Here is an 18,842-nt window from a genome sequence, read left to right as displayed (position 1 = left end):
TCACTTAACAAAACTTTAAAGTGAGTTAAAAACGGGACGTCGATTTATGTCCAAAAAGAACACACATAACTATTTTCAAGTAGAGGAGAATCAATATTATGTTTGATTAAATTTATAAAAATAGTTTCAATATTTATGTTTTTAAATAGATTTGTTATAAAATATATTGTATGATTGGTCCAAGGGCCTGTTTGGATCCTTGGAATTGAATTTATTATAATAATTACAATTTAGACATTGATTAATTAAGCTAATATAGTTGTATATGGAATATATTTGTATATTTATTGTTAGGCATATAAGGGACATACTTATATGTTGAGTTTCTATTGTCGGGAAGTGAGTTGAAAAGTGTGCTATAAGTTGGAGAATAGAATTATACCATAGTGATCTATAAAATCCATTCTCATCTTCCACCCTATGAATTTGAGATGAGATCGGCTTATTTGTGGGCTTGAAAAAGTTATGGAATGTCAAATTCTAAGCCAAATAACCTAATCCATTATGTAGATTTTAACTCCTCCAAAATGAAGGGATCGAAACGGCAACTAATAATATTTGTACTACAAATATTACTACGTACTAAATCCGTTCCAAATTATAATTCATTTGACTTTTTTGACCTCAAGTTTGACTACTCGTCTTATTCAAAATTTGTGCAAAATATCACTTCTTTTATTGTGGCTTGCTTTATTAACAAAAGTTCTTTAAGAATGACTTAAATTTGACTATGTTAACTTAAAAATTTTTAATAAGACGAGTAGTCAAACGAATTATAATTTGAAATGGAGGAAGTATGTTTTATGCATCGGTCAAGTTTGAATTTATTTTAACTTTTTGAAGAATGAGAATATGTTATGTCTATTTTTTTTACTGAGCCAGTATGTCCTGAGGAACCGGTTTTCGAGTTGGACAAACTCAAATGCTTTAATTTACCTCTCTTCAGTATTTTAAAAAAAATTACCTCTCTTTTTATTAATTATGGCACCACGGTATAACACCACCCAGACGCTGCGTACTGACTAGTGACTTCAGTACTTCACCCCTTGTCCCCCCCACCTCCTCCTTTCCAATGGCCGCCGCCGCCGCCGTTCGCCGCCTGCTTCGTGGGGTTTCCTCCATCTCCGTTTCCAACACCAGTCGTCTCCTCTCCACCACTTCCCCACCTCCCCACCGGAGCTCCAACACCAACTCACCAGTTGCCTTCGACTGGTCCGACGACGACGCTGACAGCTCCTCACATCCACCCCCGTCCACGGCGAAGAAGGATGAATTACCTCCCCCCTACTACGACCCCTTCAGCAAGAATCCCGCCGTTGCCGAGCCGTCCGACCCCACCAACCTACAGGAGATCTTCCACAGGATGCGGAAAGAGGGCCTCACCGATTACGCCATCAAGATGTTCGACGGATTGTCCAAGGACGGGCTCACCCACGAAGCTCTCGCGCTCTTCGCCGTCATTAAGGACAAGGGCGCCATGCCCGACGTTGTCGCCCACACCGCCGTCCTCGAGGCCTATGCCAACGCCGGCCCTGCGCACTGGCGCGACGCCGTGCGCACCTACGACCGCATGCTCGCGTCTGGCGTCATGCCCAACGCGTACACGCTGGCCGTGCTTGTCAGGGGGCTCGCGGCCAGCGACCGGTGTGCGGAAGCCGGCAAGTACCTAGTGGAGATGCTCGACCGCGGGATGCGGCCGAATGTGGCGACGTATCTGGCCGCGTTTGAGGCGTATCTGAGGATGGGGAAAGTGGAAGAGGGGAAAGCGCTGCTAGAGACGATGGAGGGGAAGGGGTTCGTGCCAGACGAGGAGGCCGTGCGTGGCGGCACTGTGAAGCGGGGGCAAGTGTTCGACGGCATAATGAACTTGCTCTTTGGCAAGTAATAGTGGTACGCTCTGATTGGTGCATGTAGGAAGTTTGAATCAAAAATAGTATTTGCTCTTCTGGTAATAGTGATACTGGTACGCCTTGCTTCTTGGTTCATGTAGGAATGTCTGAATCAAAAATAGTATGTGCTTGTGAGTCTTCAGGATTTCCAACTGAACTATGTATTGTTTGTCCTAAACAGGGCTAATGGCTAATTTTCCTTGTTTAGTAAGCTAAACCAACAAGTTTTTTGGGACAAATTTTGGATGCTAAAATGTCAAGCCTTTTGGGAGTCCGCTGTTTTCCAATATTACTTATTTCTTTTTCTTTCTTTTTTTGGCTTGGAGTAGCAATTTGTTCAAATAAATTATGGAGAAAAGCAAAAGGGATGAACTGATGAATTGCTACAAAAAAGTGGGAAAATGAGCAGGAAAATAACGAGGCAAGCTGAACCATGCTTCGCCAAAGCTGGTCAAAGGAAATCTAAGGGATTTGGGCTTTCAAAAATTTATGGTTATTTTAACATCAAACTGATTTGTTATGCATTTTACACCCTCAAAGAGACAGATGATGGTGCATGTTCTTCTGCCTCATGATCCTCCTGCATAACAAAATGCACATAACAATTGTTAGACATGTTGTAGCAGTAAATATTTTATGAACTATGCATAAAAGTACTGCAGTTTTATATATCACATGTAGTGACCTTTAGTTTTGCATGGAACACCTTGGGTTAACTGCAAGAATCACATAAATCTCATAATCATGCAAGCCCTGTTGGAGCTGTGAGCAATGATATGCTAGTTATCAAAGAAAATTATAAAACAGACAACCATGAGCAGGAAGCAAATTTCCCTTTCACCTGTCTATTCTTATCCAGCATTTCACTTCTATCATTATCATCATCTAGTCGAGCAAAGAAACAGCCAGAACAACTTAAGCTTTCTATTCTCCAAGACCTAACCATATCTATGCTCCGAGCCTGAGAACACATGGGATTCTTTGGATCAGGCCTGAGCACAGCATGAAATTCTGGTACACAGCCCAAAGAAAATGGACGGAACCAGCGGCAACAGAGAAGCAAGAGGTAGCACATAATAATCTACATCTATCAGGTTAGGATGGTGTCATTAGTTCTATAATTTTTCATATATAAATTTCTATAGGGATTACATTGAATAGTGATTACCTGATAGTCTGTTCCATGATGTTAGCTGGATTTTTTTTCTTCAGAGAGTGTGCCAATGTATGGTTGGTGGTATAAACGAAAAGTGTCACTCAAGTGATAGGAATGACGAAAAATTGAAAATTTTCCCGTTATTCAAACCGAAGTAGTACCAGACAACACACACAAATGATAGATCTTGCAGCATGTAGGCATGGTAACAGCATGCTCAGTTTTACAGTACCCGAATCACACACATCCATTTTATTCGTCCTCAGAAACCGTGCTAGCCGCAGTTCTGAGTATTTTCGTTTCAGGCGGTTGCCTGGGCAGTCGTCATCTGCTCCTTGACATACTGGACAAGTCTCTCAGCAGCCGCAGCCAAGGGTGCAGTGGAAACCGCCGCTTCGAGCTCAGGGCGCCCGTCGTGGTACTCGTACTCGACCGTCGATGTAATCACCGAAGAGCTGGGACCCTTCTCGATGATCTGGAAACGGGTCACGTACGTGATGAAGCCGAGGCTCAGAAGGTCACCTTCGATGACCGCCGCCTCCTTGACGCGATTCTCGTTGTCGATTTTGACGAACTCCTCGCTGTAGGTCTGCACGCCAGGGTTCCCTGGCAAGTGCATGCATGGCAAACACAGTTTTTATCGGCATGTTAGCTAGCCTGTCCGTCGATGTACGCCACCAAGATTTATGGATGGCGAGATTCAGGGCCGGGGTGGTTTTATTTGTTTCAAAGATGCATGGCCTCACCTGGAGGGAACGTCACCTTGATGACGGAGCCGACGCTGCCGTCGCCCCTGACGACCTCGACCTGGTGGAGGACCTGCGGGAGCAGCTCGTGCACCAGCTCCACGAAGCGGAGCGTGCCGTAGATCTTCCACAGCTCGGAGGCCGGGACGTCGGCCTCCAGCTTGTGGCCCTTGCTTCCCTTCACCATATCGCTCGAGATTGAGCTGCGCCTCTCAGTCCTAAGCTGTGTTTCCTGTGAATACAATTGAGCTGTCGAGTGCGCCTATATATAGGCAAGCCGGCCGGGCCGGGTGCGGCAGTGTCAGTAGCTCGTTCTTTTTGCCTGTTGGAATCTACTAGCTCAGTGCAATGATCGGCACGGGTAACAACTCAAAAATTCATACACCAAAAATACCAACTATAAATTTTTTCTCAAAAACTCCCATGTGTTGATAAGTGTCATGTATAGAAACCCAACCAAAGAGATGCATTAGGTCTAACCCTAACCCAAGTCAACACATAAGCATGGCATGCCATATGTTAAATCATGTTTATCTAAATGCTGACAAAAGAAACATAGCATATAATGTTAACTAAAATGGTGATTTGGATTTTCATCTGTTTTATGTAATGCCTAAAAAACTCCTTTAAAGAAATACACCATAAAGTAATTATTACTCAAATCAAAGAATAAATGTTTAAAAAGAAAACTATTTCCATTTGTGTATAACAAAACTACGCCTATTTTTGTTATACAAAATAGCTAAATAAATTCCTAATATATATATAATAATGATATGGGCATCATATCTAAAAGGTACACCAATTTGGAATTCAAATTTCAAACCAAATTTGAATTCAAAACAAAGAAGAAGAAAAACAAAATAGAAAAAGAAAAGGAAGAAGGAAGCCTCACAGCAGACAGGCCTGCTCGGCTTCGCGGCCCAGCCAGCCCAACCGCGCCCGCCTTCCACTCAGCGCGCGCACACGCGGCCCACGAGCCGGCCCAGCACGCCGCTCACGCCCGCGCGCCCGTCTGCCTTGCTTGCTGCCGCTGCCACTGGACCCCACCCGTCAGCCTTCCTGTTCATCTTCTCCGCCCACGCCTCAACTGCCCGCGTGACCGGAGGCCGACAGCGCTGGCAGGAGCAGGCCAGGGGGGTCACGCCCCGGGCATGGCCTTGTCCCCTTGGCGCCGCGCCCACGCAACCACGCGCGGGCCGCTGGATGCGATGCATGCGCCTCCGCCCCTCGATCTCCATCCGCCGTTCACCGAGCTCCATGGCCGAGCTTCGGCTATAAAAGCCCCGGCCCCGGGAGCCCTGAGCTCTCTCATCGCCCCGCCGCCACTGTGTGGTCGTCCACTGTGCACCCGAGCCAAGAGAGAAGAGGAGGAAGAAGGGGGGAGCGCTAAAGCCGCGCGACGTCGCCGGTGTCGCTGGAGCAGAGGACATCGCCCCGATCAAGCACGTCGACGCTGCGCTGCACTGCGCTGCGCTGCTTCCAGAGCTACACGGCCGCAACTCGCCACTACGTCACCATCCTATCTTCCACGAAACCAAAGGTGAGCCCCGGCCTTCCCCTGCTCGTCGCCGGACCTCACTGTGTCGGCCATGGCGCTCCACACCGGGAGCGCGTAGGCCAGGGCCGTCTCTGGCCTCTGGGTACACACGCACTCACGCGCACATCCGCGACTACGCTTTGACTGCCCCACCGGAGCCCCATAGTGCTCCTGCGTGCCTGCGCCGTTCACCACCGGACCGCCGCCATGGCCGAATCAAGCCGCCACCGTGGCCAAGGCCACCAGAGGCTCCAGAAGTCCCCTCGACCTGCCCGACGAGCCCGCTGGAGCACCGTGACGCTCACGCACACTACATGACCAGCTTTTGGCCGCTGCCACCGTGTCGTCCCCGTACACCGTCGTGCTCGAGCCGTCGACCGCCGTGGCCAGCGCCCTGGAAAGCCCCGGCCGCCACCTAGACCCCACCATCATGTTCGCCATGGCCTGGGGGAGCTTTCCCCCACCTTAATTGGACGCCATCACCGCTGTGGAAGACTCGCCGGTGAGCACACCACCGGCGGGAACACGCCGGGAGAGAAGCAGAGGGCCTCCTCTCGCTGGCCGCACGCGCCTGCACTCGGTGCACGTGAGCCGAGCCGAAAGGAAAAGACGGTGGACTCGGTCCACCGTAGGCCTGCCAACGGTCCATGGACCGTGAACCTGAGTTCACCGTGGACCACACAGTGCAGGCCGCACGGTAGACGAAGCCCAGTGGGAGCCCATGGCAACGACGTGGCAGCGCCACAACATGCCACGTGTCCGGGTCGGCCCGGCCCAGACCGGCCCAACCCAAGCCCGCCAGAGCCCGTTTGAGACCCAGTCCGAGTTGACCGTTGACCGGTCAACGTTGACCGTTGACCGGTCAACGTTGACAGTTGACCTAACCCCACATGTCAGTGTCACAAAGACTCGGGACCCACATGTCGGTGAGTGACGTCATGCTGACGTCATGACTATGTCACGCGGGTCCCACCTGTCAGTAACAGCACAGCCAAGGTGACGTCATGCGGACGTCACGATGACGTCAGCAGCACTGGCCCCACACGTCAGTGACCCTACCCGTTGATCGTTGACTCACCCGTGGACTTGACGTTGACTTTGACCGGACCCACATGTCAGTGACTCAAGAGCCTCTGGACCCACCTGTCAGAACGATGACGTTGCTAACGTCATGCTAATGTTAAGATGACGTCACCAGGACCCCCCACTTGTCAGCTCAGAGCCGAGCCAATGACGTCATGCTGATGTCGTGCTGACGTCAGCACGCCACGTGGACCAGTCACAGCGTGACACGTGTCAGCCCAGGATTAATTCAGGCTTTTTCCATTTTCAGAAATGATTTAAACTTCGGAAATTCATAACTAATTCATACGACCTCGGAAAAATACGAAACCAGGACCAAAATTCATCTAAAATCGAGCTTTACGCAATGAACCCATGTTTGAGTGCATTTGGCTCTTTTGAATTTTCATTGCTTCTTTGTGCTATTCTATAAACGTCGCTAAAGCGACTATAATACGATCGTTGCAGACTCGGAGGAGAACCAGACGGACGAGGATCGTGAGTACCATGAGGAGAATGGAGACGACTACACTGAAGGTGCCACATCCCACCTAATCTTGTAGCACCTATTACGCATGGCTAATATAGAGCTGCTATTGCTTTACTTTACTGTTATAATCATAATAAGATAGGACTTGCATGGTAGTATGCTTACTTGATGGCCTTTACCTTGACACAACCTTACCCCCGCATACCCTACTATTAGGCTAGACACACGCTCACTGCTATATTTCATTGCTTATACTTCTACTACGCTTATACTACATAAAATGCGTGGTGGAAACTGGTGTTATCCGGACTATGGAGAGAGTGTTGCGTGTGTGACTTGGGTGTGTGGAGGGTGAGGGTTGTGTCGACCAAGTTGGAGTATACGACGAGCCTAGGGCAAGTCTTGCCATGGGGTGCTACCTGGGCACCCCTGGAATGGATACCTGTGGTGGGTAAAATGGTATATGAGGTGGTCCTGGGTGTGAACCTGTGATGGGAGGAGCCCAGGATGGAGGTGCTGTGGTGGCACGGTAAATGGAAACCCTGATGGAGATATTCTGGCTTGGTCATCCCTAAGGACTTACTAGTACTCAGATTCATCGGGAAGCCTTAATGCGGGACGGCCGGACTACTTGGTAGGATATTGCCACTAATGCTAGTTTAATAGCGGACAGTGTAAGGAGGTACGGGGCGTAGAGGATTTCCCCCACACCCTTCCGAGACTTCATGGAGACCTTGTGGACCCGGCTCATGACTCACAGTTTCAGGCAGTGGTGGATCCACGGGGGGGGGGGGGGGGGGCTAGGGGGGCAGCAGCCCCCCTGTGAGGGTGATTTACCTTTATATTTACTGTAGCAAAAACGTGATTTCACCGTTAATCTTCGACATTTGTTCTAAATCTCTATTGATTAGCCCCCCCCCCCCCCCCCCCGAGGTGCTCATCTTGGCTCCGCTAATGGTTTCAGCCACCCCAGACTAGACTTGGGGTGTACCAGGGCTAAATGGTAGAGTGACATTATCCTAGGCTAGCAAGCGGCCGGAATCAGCCCAGTTGACGACGGTCAGCGAAGAAGGCGGATCTTGTGGTTATGTAAAACCTCTGCAGAGTGTATGGTTGATCGATCGATACATATGTCGACTTGTTGGCTATGGACTTTTCCTGGGTTTCACTTAAACTAGATAGTGAGATGAGTCCTTCTCTTTTTCCCCCGTGAGAGTGTCGGTCGCAGCCAGGGGCTACGGGCCTTGAGATAGTGCCGAGAGGGAGTTGGCTTGTCGACTGAGAGATGGTATGGTGATGGTGTGGATGGTGGAAAACCGATCCTAGGATTGAAACCTAGCTCTAGAAAGGGAATGGGGTGGAATGTGTGTGGGAATGGTGTTAAAACTTGACCAACTATTATTATATATTTGATATGCTATTGCTAGGAAACCCCAGCCTTATAGATTTCTTTTGATTATATCCAACTTGCATCCAATTTCCACAAAGCAATGCTCATAGGGTGGGAGTGGCCAGTACAAATCGTACTGATAAATTTTGGCACACAGGTTCTTCTGAGGAGTATAGCTCCGAGGAGTTTGACGGTTGAGGGGTTCGTGCCTACGCTCGAGTGTGGCGATCTTATCTTCAAGCTGTTCTGAATGAATGGTACTTTTGATTCCGCCAATGCGGCGATGTAATAATTTATGTAATTCCGCACTATTTGTACTCTGATTGTATCGTTGTATGGATATGATATTCGACTGAAATTTGGGTAATATGATCTACAACGGTCTTATTACACTTCAACTCTGTGGATTTCCCTTCGTGGAAATCAGGTCGTTTCAACACGCGATCAAGAACGTGGTATACTTGGTGGGTGGAGAGTTGACATTGCATTATCAGTGATATAGGAGGCTTCTGCTTAGCCTCGCTGCCCACATTGCTGCCGCGCAGTTGGTATTCAAATGAATTGTGAAAGAGTATGTCTACCTAACAACCATGTGTTTTATGTAGTTTCAACACATAAATTTTTTTGCACCATAGAATTAAGATCCAACAGCCTCCACCCTGCTTCTACCTCCAGCCTCCAGCCTTCTTCTATTTTCAGACAATCACAAATCATAAGATCATAGATCACAAGAAACAATTTTTTTGTATGAAAGGACAAATTATAGTAGAGGAGGAGAGGCTACTGGAGCCGGATCCGCTACAGACCGAGCTGCATGTTGCGCGGCATCAGAGAACGCGTGCGTGCGTGCGTCAGAGAACACGTCGCTTCGCTTGGACATAGCAACGGCGTGGGCAGGATCAGAGGATGCGTGCGTGCGTTGCGCGGCGTCAGCAGAACAGAGGGAAGAAGAGAGAAAAAATCCACATGTTCTTTTGTGCTAAAACACACGTATGTTGTATAATATTTCTTATTGTGAAAACATGAGTTTGGAATGCACGTGGCCTACCCCTGCTAATGGGTGAGATCCCAACCCGTTTCCACCCTATTCCGTATCTAATTAATTATTTTTTATTTCCAACCCACCCCCATTCCAAATTAGCTTAGACGCAACCCAACCCGACCCACGCTGTCTTGGATTGCCAAGGTTCTGCATTGGCAGTATTCCATAGCCTTGATCGCGATGGCGGGCAGAACAGCCCACGATTTTTTGGTGGTGCATGGCACAGCGTCGCAGGCATCGAGGGCCGACACCAGCTCCCTGGCCTCGTGCAGGCGGCAGACCTCCTCGGCGCCGCCCAGCGGCCCAGGTGCCGGCCGTCCGCGAACACCTGCGGGAGCAGCGGCGGCAGGCAGCCGCCTCCGTCATCGCCGAGCGCGACGCGGGGCTCGCCTTTGAACCCCGCGTGCATGGACAGATCGAGGCTGAGCATCCCGAGCGTGGACGACCGCAGCGCGACGGAGTGTCGCGGCACCTGCACGCGGCCTGACCGCCACCGCGGCTCGGGCGGTCGCGCATCCTACCGGCGCGGCCGTCGTAACCCGTCGCCGTGGCAAGAGATCAGACCTGCAGAGCGGGCACGTCACACGTGCATCTGTAGCCGACGTGGAACACGTGCCAGCACTCGGGCAGGGTCCGCACCATCTCGCCGCCGCGAAGGTCTTCCAGGCGCGCGCGGTGGGAAACGCCGTGCCGGCAGCACTACCGCGACGACGTTCAGGCACCAGGTGACGCCGGCGACGAGCACTGCGGCCAAGGCAGCGAAGGCACACGCCTCCCAGATGATGAAGAACACGGCGAGCACGCAGGACCCTCCCAAATGATGAAGAACGCGGCGAGCACGCAGGACGTGACGAGCAACGAGCAGGACTCACCCGCCACGGTTGCCAAGACACCGTAGCCGTCACCGATGACGTCGTCGACAGACTCGCCAAAGGGAACCTTGCATTCCAACTCATCCCAACCCGATTTGCTTAACCCGACCCATCCAACCCATTTGACCTCTAAACCCATTACCACCCATCCAAACAGTTCCATGTTTCAAAAAAAAAAAAAAACCCGAAAACTCCAAGTATTACCCGACCTATTAGAAGGCCTACGTGCTCGTTGCAATGTCGTTCCAGCGTGGCTGCTGCTGAAGATCGAAGCTAACTTGTGGATAGCGGCAGGTTCAGGCGGCTAGCGCCGTTTGTGGCCGCTTGGTCGCTAAGCGTTTGGCTGCTTTAGTTCTTTTCTCTGTTCTCCTCGTTTTCAATTTCTTTCCAGTTCTTCTTTCAGTGTCGGCTTACGTTGTGTAACCGTTCCTCTTAATGAAAAACATGCTCCCTGAGCGCGGTCGCCAAAAAAAAAAAATCAGTGATACCAGGAAATTGTGAATTTTGCTACATTGCGAATTCGAGTAAGTCGATGCAGGTGCTTACGTGCATGTATGTGTTGACGACCTGGAAAGAAGTGTGGCCGGGCCCAGAGGGCAGAGGTTGTTGGTGTTGTGAATTGAACAACTTCAGATGTATGCCCTGTTCGCTTGGCTGATAAGTCATGACTGGCTGATTTATTGATAGAGAAAAATATTATTCGTTGCTTGCAAACAGGGCGGCCTAGCTCGCCGTGTGCTAGAGACACCTTGCCTTCAAAATTATCACGGGAAAATTGAATGAAGTGTTGAATAATTATTGGCGGTCCGGAGATACGGCCGGTATGACAGCGCTTGAGTTGCGTGCAGGCTGTACCAGGGCTCATACGATGCTGCACTGCTACTCGCCGGCGTAACTAGCCTACGTCGCGTCGTCCTTCTCTGACGAGCTGGTTTGTGCGGCCTCCTTCAGCGGATCAAATCTGCGTTGGCGTGCTGGATTTATGCACAGCGATCGATCAATCCTGACAGCACAGCTGCACAGTATCGTGGATGCGGGATGCCACATACTACTAGCCTTGATTGAGGCTACCAGCAACCGGGCACCAGTACAAGTACAATACTTTTGAATTAAAGCAGGTACTGTAGCAAAGGTGTGCGGGATTTTAACTCGACGGCCTCGGAAGATAGGCCAGGCCGCCTGAGGTGCTCCAAGGGCAGCTCCAGTCATTTCGTTCGAACAGAACTGACAAAAGTTCGATAAGATGAAGTTCGGTTTGAAGGCTCTAGTTTTTCTTAGATCATTGCGCGAAAAAACAATACAAATTTCAGAATTAACAGGCTGGTAGAGCTCCATCTCTTTGTCAGACGCCGTTCACCTGTCCTCTGCGCCAATTATTTCAGTGCGTACTTGGGACGGTTCGACTCATCTGTTCAGTTCGATTTTAACATTGAAAACAACGTCCGAATACTCCAGTGTTTTTGGATCGTTTTTTCATCTCAAGTTTCGACTTTTGAGGAACAATGAAACTACTCTAAGATTTTGACCAGGACTCTTCGACGAATGTGGTGACAATTTTTTAAAATATTAGAAAAAGTTTCGAGATCGGAGAAAAAACATCGCACCGAATGTAAATGCATGACAAACTCACACACCCCAATGGTTTGAATTGTTATAACCACACGATTATGATTTATGACCACAAGTAAAAAGTCTGTCACAAAACCAAAATGGGTTTTCAACCTAATACATATAGCATCCAACAGAGTACCTATACGGAAGACCAATTTTTATATCAGGAGAGGTATAACCAAAATCTGAATATCCTCTCTCCTGTAGACTCATTTGCAGAAAGAGTTCTCTTTTAGGTCTCGTTGTTGGAGAAGACAAAAAAAATAGGTATGGGTCTTGTATTTTAGATAACGATTGTAGGAGACAGTCTTAGACATGGATTAAAAAACACATCACTATTGACTTTGGGTTCTGTACACCTCAATGGTTTTGTACTTGCATCATCTTCCTACAAGTTTTCATTATGGATCCTATGGGATATCCCAATGTTAAGACGAGGATTAAGACATGACCGTCACGCGATTAAGGAGAGTGTGACCCTATCTTTCTCCGCACCAACACCCTTGCCATCACCGTTGCTGACCCTGCTGGATCTCTCGTCACTCGCAACCGATCTTACTGACTCGGTTGCCCCGCACTGCAGGCCCTTTCCCTTCCTCCACTGGCAGTCGCCGGCTCCCGCAATCACCCCATCTCCATACTCCTCTGATCACTAGCTCCCTTCTAATCACTCACTCTCCCCAAACCACTTTGAGGAGTGATACCCTCGCTGCCAGCCCCGTCCACCGTTCTCCAGCCACTCATGGCTCCCGTGGCGCATTTGCCACGTCGGGCTGCGGTTGCCTTTTTAAACCTCCTTCTGTCAATGATTAATAAGAACCCTAATTGAGACCCTTCTTTCTCTCCAACGATGACACGTGGTGAAGTCACGTGAGTTAGTGAGTGCAGGAACGCATGGGTGCATGACCCATCACATCTTTCAGTTTGCATATATATAGCACATCAATGAGACATCGTTCCGTGGAACTTCAGCCAGCGGCCCAACCTACACAAGTAGTACAACCGTTCAGCCCAGGTCTGCATCCTGCAGTTTGATGGGCTTCTCAGTCCTTATTAGCCCGCTCGAGCAGACGTGTCAGCTCGCATGGGCCACTGGGCCCATTCCGCGGTGCGCGCATGCTCCGGTCACAAGCCGAGGCAGCAGCAACACCGTCATGTCCGGCACACCGCAACACAGCAAGAGCCGCTAAACCGCCGAACCGTGAACGAGCACGCGCAACCGAATTGATGCCTCCTCGGACGAGCGCCGTGCGGGCCGCGGCGAAAGGAAAGGCGTGCCGGCGCCCCCCGGCGGTGGTTTTCCGCGGAGTTGGTGCGGGCCGGGAACGCCCGGCATCTGCCGCTGCCCGCTGCGGCCTTGGCATGGTCTAAAGATGGCAACGGGCGTGGTACGCGTGGATACTTAGCCGGTTCGGCAGGCTGTAAATGACAGTGGATTATTTACTGTTGGCTGGTTTGGTATGAGAGAAAAATATTATTTCGGCTTATAATCCACGGTCGTATACGAGCAAGCGAACAGGCTGACTATCTTCTTATGCCCGTGCCCGCGCCCTCCACCCGTCACGAGCAACAAACCATGCCCGCGCCCTCCATCCGCAGGTATTTCATGCCCGTGGGCATGCCCGTGTGCCCGTTAGGTTGAGCATATACATAAACCATAGTGCATTACAAGAGATATGAAGATACAGATTCACAGTAAATCGTTCACATTGATAACATTAAACATAGTCATTCAACAGTTCACACATATATTTGCTTTTATATATACATATATTTGCTTGTAGGTTCCACATGTCAGACATGTGGAGCGGGTCTGGCAGATACGTGGGCGAGGATAGCAAATTTCTTTGCCCACGAAGAACTATCCTCTGGATTTAGGATGGTGCCCACGCCCATACCAGCGGGCAAGAAGTGGTGCATGTATCCTTGCCCATCGGGTTCTATGCCCACGGGCATGCGGGCATTCTGTGCCCGTTGCCATCTTTAGCATGGTCAGCTCGCAGCCAGCAGCTGTCGCGGGAACAACAGAGCAGAGAGCCGGTGGACTGAGGACGTGTTCGGCCGGTATTAAAGTCGGCTGAAGCTGTTTTTTTTTGAAAGAAAAATACTGTAAATTTTAGCTGATAAGCGCATGGACAAACATCAGTCAATCCATATAGGCTATAGCTAGCTAACGACTCAGATGGCTCTCGAGGAACAACGACTCTCCTCCCTTTTGACAAAAACTGTGACTCGGCAATAATCTCTCGGTATGCGCCATTTTCCATCTATATTCAGTGCATTCTTCACCGGATTCACGACCGAATCATTTCCTGGAAACTCAAGCCCAACCTGCACATCGGGTTGGTTACCGAGAACACCGCATTTTCCGTGGATTTAGTAGCCCAGATATGTATTATATATATAATACGTCAGGGCCGTGGCTGCGAATGCATTTATTTATATGTACTTATTGCGTCGAGAGTTCAAACAAACAACGCAATTTGAATAGCACAATACATTAGTGCTCACTCCGTTATTTAATATAAGCCATATAGATTTCTAAAGAAAATTCCAAAATATAGGTACGTATCAGCTCCCATGCCGATTAGTTTGAAAACCTTTCCATCGTACATAGCACATGCCTCAACCAATCCTTTAGATTTAGGAAACAATCTGATTGGGAGAGAGAAGATGACCTGATTTTTCTTTTTTTCCTTGGTCTCACATCCTTTCTTAAGCCGTGCGTTAATATTGGTGCTAAAAACTATATGGTTTATATTAAGAAACGGAGAGAGTATATTGGTTATATATTTGTGTTGCGGCCAACGGCCATCCTTGCATACTCGACAGTCAACATCGCCGAATCAACACTCGGAAAGGTTCGCTTCCTGGGTGTGTGGGTGGGTGTGGGGTGGGGGGATGCTAATGCCGCCAGCATGCAAATTTGACACCTGATGATACTATAATACTACCGTATACGTACTAATCTTATTTCTTTGTGCATTAAGTGAGACTTGTTTTTTTATCAAAAAAAAAGTGAGACTCTTGTCAGCTATCGAAACGAAGAGGGTAGGCTCTGGTGACGTGGCTCGATCTTAACCATCTGTAGTCGATCCCGCACCTAGGATTGAACGGCACCGCACCTTAAGGTGGGCAACTACTTACACAAGTATTAGAAGAGAAAATTGTCTTGTTTTTTCTTCTCATGTAGTGTCTATACATAATACATGCCATGGTTTTTACTATTTTCATTTAGGGACTCACCCCACCATGTAACTGTTTAAGTGAAATTAATTAATCAATGTAATCATCAAATCAGTGTCGGATGTTTTGTTTTTCCTTGTGTGACGTCTCATCTGGAAAAAAAAGCATGAGGGCTTCAATTATGTTGCAATAAAAAAGGTAATGCTTCGATGTTTTCTATAGCTTGATGCATGCAGCCACTAGCTGTCGATCTGTTGCCTACCCTCTGAGACATGTGCAGCCGTACGACAACAGGCCAAGCAAGTGTGAAACACCGCATGCGCGAATATATATATCAACCTTACGTGGTGCGAGATCTCTCCAGCAACTGCTCTCTTTGACTTCCTAAGATCCACAGACGAAGCAACAACGACGGGTAAATAGAAATAGTTTCTCCCATAACCGCCACAGGCTCTTCAATGTTGCCATGCACGAAACATCCATTCCAAGCTAACCCTCCCTATAAATATACTCCACCGTACCTTCTCCGGGACAGGACCGCATATCTCTCTCCTGCACTGCACCCCACCAGGCCGGAAATCCAAACGAACTTGCAAGCGCTTCGCGGGAAGAAGAAGATGGGGAGGTCCCCGTGCTGCTGCCACGACGCCGGCGTGAAGAAAGGCCCGTGGACGGAGGAGGAGGACCGCGCCCTGGTGGAGCACATCCAGAGGCACGGCGGGCACGTCAGCAGCTGGCGCAACCTGCCCAAGGCCGCCGGGCTGAACCGCTGCGGGAAGAGCTGCCGCCTCCGCTGGACCAACTACCTCCGCCCCGACATCAAGCGCGGCAACTTCACCGCCGACGAGGAGAGCCTCATCATCCGCCTCCACGCCCAGCTCGGCAACAAGTACGCCCGATATCAACGTCAACCCACTCACGTCACGCACTCATATGATGATGGTCACCATCACCATGACACCCATGCATGCATAGCCGCCGCCACCATCACCTGCTTTTGCAGCAGTTGGCTTGGCGTGCGTGCAGATCTTCTCCAGAAGTCCAGATACGATGATCTAGTCTTAGGGTAACAATTACACGCTGTCACGGTACTTACGCTGTTTGTCCTGTGTTAGGTGGTCGACGATCGCGACGCACCTGGACGGTCGGACGGACAACGAGATCAAGAACTACTGGAACACGCACATCCGGAAGAAGCTGCTGCGCATGGGCATCGACCCCGTCACGCACCAGCGTCTGCCCCCCGACGACATCGCCACCGCCTCCCCAGGGGCGATCCTCTCGGCGGCGGCGAGCCTGGGAGGCCTCAGCAGCGCTCTGATGCAGGTGCAAGCCCTGCAGCTTCTGCTGCAGGCCGTCAATGGAGGAGGAAGCGCTGCTGCTGCTGGTCTCATGCCTAACAGCATCAACGCAGCCGCCGCCGATAACGCCATTCTGAACGCGAGTCGTAGCATCGTTCCGAGCTTATTACAGGACCAGATGAACCTCCTCGTGTCTCACGCGTCATCAGCTGATCATCTCAGCAATATCGCAAGTTTTGCAGAGCAGCAGCACGACGTGGTACTGCAGCGACTGAACGCTTCCGCTCCGGTGATCGGCGGCGCCGCCTATGCAGAGCCGCTGGCCGCTGCATTAGTGTCTGCGGCTTATCCGCCGGAAGTGGCAGCTGCGGCTGACAGGCCGGTGCAGGGTTTTGCCCATCTTCTGTCGGAGCCCATTGAGATGCCGAGCATGTGCTCTCTGGAGGACGACGAAGATGCTTTCTGGAAGGACATGCTGCTAGAGAGCAGCAGCTTGCCACTATGAAATTTCCATGCTAGGAAACGGAAGGACTGGTGGTGCATGCCTTGTGCAAAATTGTGTGATTATTTATCTTAAATATTTTAACTAGCTTCGCATTATCTCACTTGGTCTATCTATATATCAGTGATCTGTGTACAGTGTATTTCACACAGCTCATACGCCAGTGATATATATGCGGCTTAATCGTGTAATGAACGCTTATATTCTTGTATAATATAGATTGCTCCTTTTTTTTTGGTCAATATAATGAAGCTTTTATTAAAAAAATATAATGATGTTGGAATTTTCACACAACCAGAATTTTCAACTTCTCCTAATGATGTGTGGTTCTCCTAGTATTTTAGCATTCAACATTTAGTATAAACTTTTCCTACCAAATATCTCCTAGTGAGGATTCTCATGTGTTATGACTAGTGGTAGTATTTTACTACTACTTAAAAACACTAGGAGAGAACTCTATTTTTGGTAGTGTCAGGTAAATCATTTTTTTAAACTTGGCTGATTCATTACTCTCCTAACAAATTGTCAGAAACGATTACAAAGACATCATCAAGGATAGCACTGGTAATTAGCATCTCCCCTACAATTATACTTGGCCATATGGCCCGAGGCCCGTTGGCCCGGGCCACGGCACGATGTTTCGGCCCGGCCCAGGCATGGCACGACCCGGTGGCTGGCGGGCCTGGGCTGGCCCGGCCCGACCCTCGGGCCGTGCCTGGGCCTCATTTTCGGCACGGCGTGCTGGCCCGGCCTGACCCGACACTTTGCAGGCCCAGAAATGGCTTCACAGTATATATACGCTGAGCATAACTGAAACCCTAACTCTCTCCGTCTCCCTCAGGCGCCGTGCCCTCCAACCCTCTGTCTCCGTCTCCCTCGGGCGCCGCTCCATCTCTCTCGCTCTCTCTCCCTCCCCCTCAGGCGCAACTCCATCCCTCTAGCTCTCCCTCATCCCGAGCACAACCGAGCGGCCATGGCCACGGCCAGGGCGCGCTCCATCCCTCTCCCTCTCCCTTAGGCGGCCACGGCGGCGCAAGAGGCGCGCATGGAAGCCAGGGCTAGCTCGCGCGCATGGAGACCACAATGGCGCAGGGTGGGCTTGCGCGGGTCGTGGGCATGCGGATCCGTGCAGTAGCAGCTCCTGCACCTTCCTCGGCAGCGGATCCAGCGCCACCACCTCCACGCCGGCAGTCGCGCGCATCGTCATCAACTCCGGCAGCAGATCAGGCAGGAGCAGCTCCTCCCCCGTGCAGATCCGGTGGGCTCCCTCCTCCCTCCCTCTCCCTCGGTGGATCTGGCAACCCTGGCGGCGGCCAGCCTTGGGCGGATCCGGAGTGCCCGCGATGGCCGATGGCGACGATCCCCCTGTGTAGCGCTGCTTGCGACGCTGGGCCAGTCGAGCCATCAGGCCGGCACGGCACGTCACGAGGCCTTTTAGGGCCGTGCTTGGGCCATTAATGCTGCCCGTGGGCCGGCACGACATGGCCCGATGCACCTAACGGGCCTTGCCGGCCCGATGACCTCTGGGCCGTGCCGAGCACAGGCCCGTGCCGGGTCGAATGGCCATCTATACCTACAATGCACCCATAACTTAGACTCGCCAATACATGGGCAGCCCTGTTCCTAGCTCTACCCAAGAAATTACAAACGAAGTCACTGAAGTTTAACCTAGAAAAGGACTTTACCTCCTCAATCAGCCCCCTTCATGTCGGACATCGATGCTTTGGGACTACATAGCTAGCTGAATGTTAAGCACATCTGTCTCAAGGATTAGCTTCCCAATACCCAAATTGCTCGCCACTTGAACACCTTGCAAGCAGGCTATCAACTCAGCGTGGAAGGCACTCAACACATTATTGATTCTTCCTTGGCCCGACATCACCACATCTCTATCATGGTCATGGATCAAGAAACCCTAGCTGTCGGTCTTTGATTCCTGAATGAAGGACACATCACATTTTAGTTTGAGGAAGCCCTCTGGTGGTTTTTGCCATCTCACTCTCTGTATTGGTCTCATTGACCATGGAGATCGCAGTGTCTGGGAGATTTCATTAG

General features: G+C 50.2%; 3 protein-coding genes across 3 annotated transcripts; 2 read left to right on the top strand and 1 right to left on the bottom strand.

The window, feature by feature from the left end:
- Positions 1 to 1,048: 1,048 nt before the first annotated feature.
- On the top strand, positions 1,049 to 2,953 carry LOC136493580 (pentatricopeptide repeat-containing protein At4g38150-like). The gene is made up of 2 exons (XM_066489681.1): positions 1,049 to 1,890; positions 2,880 to 2,953. Exon 1 carries the CDS (start codon positions 1,073 to 1,075, stop codon positions 1,883 to 1,885), a length of 813 nt encoding a protein of 270 aa, XP_066345778.1. The 5' UTR covers positions 1,049 to 1,072; the 3' UTR covers positions 1,886 to 1,890; positions 2,880 to 2,953.
- Positions 2,954 to 3,156: 203 nt separating this feature from the next.
- On the bottom strand, positions 3,157 to 4,025 carry LOC136494839 (norbelladine synthase-like). The gene is made up of 2 exons (XM_066491012.1): positions 3,792 to 4,025; positions 3,157 to 3,651 (listed from the first exon to the last, which is right to left on the bottom strand). The coding sequence occupies exons 1-2, from the start codon at positions 3,976 to 3,978 to the stop codon at positions 3,347 to 3,349; spliced, it is 492 nt and encodes a 163-aa protein (XP_066347109.1). The 5' UTR covers positions 3,979 to 4,025; the 3' UTR covers positions 3,157 to 3,346.
- An 11,538-nt stretch (positions 4,026 to 15,563) lies between these two features.
- LOC136491163 (transcription factor MYB41-like) lies at positions 15,564 to 16,790 on the top strand. Its single transcript, XM_066487396.1, has 2 exons — positions 15,564 to 15,873; positions 16,100 to 16,790. The coding sequence occupies exons 1-2, from the start codon at positions 15,602 to 15,604 to the stop codon at positions 16,788 to 16,790; spliced, it is 963 nt and encodes a 320-aa protein (XP_066343493.1). The 5' UTR covers positions 15,564 to 15,601.
- The last annotated feature ends 2,052 nt before the right edge of the window (positions 16,791 to 18,842 follow it).

Source organism: Miscanthus floridulus, chromosome 11 (genome assembly GCF_019320115.1).
Source record: "Miscanthus floridulus cultivar M001 chromosome 11, ASM1932011v1, whole genome shotgun sequence".
Taxonomy (NCBI): Eukaryota; Viridiplantae; Streptophyta; class Magnoliopsida; order Poales; family Poaceae; genus Miscanthus; species Miscanthus floridulus.
Note: the sequence above shows the minus strand (reverse complement) of the source record. Positions and strands in the feature narration are given on the sequence as shown.

What these genes read in the sequence shown, in the direction of transcription:
- LOC136493580 (XM_066489681.1), top strand. Translation starts at nt 1,073, where the DNA reads ATGGCCGCCGCCGCCGCCGTTCGCCGCCTGCTTCGTGGGGTTTCCTCC.
- LOC136494839 (XM_066491012.1), bottom strand. Translation starts at nt 3,978, where the DNA reads ATGGTGAAGGGAAGCAAGGGCCACAAGCTGGAGGCCGACGTCCCGGCC. An exon ending in CAAGGTGACGTTCCCTCCAG is followed by an intron (nt 3,652 to 3,791) that starts GTGAGGCCATGC and finishes TGCACTTGCCAG; the next exon opens with GGAACCCTGGCGTGCAGACC.
- LOC136491163 (XM_066487396.1), top strand. Translation starts at nt 15,602, where the DNA reads ATGGGGAGGTCCCCGTGCTGCTGCCACGACGCCGGCGTGAAGAAAGGC. An exon ending in CACGCCCAGCTCGGCAACAA is followed by an intron (nt 15,874 to 16,099) that starts GTACGCCCGATA and finishes GTCCTGTGTTAG; the next exon opens with GTGGTCGACGATCGCGACGC.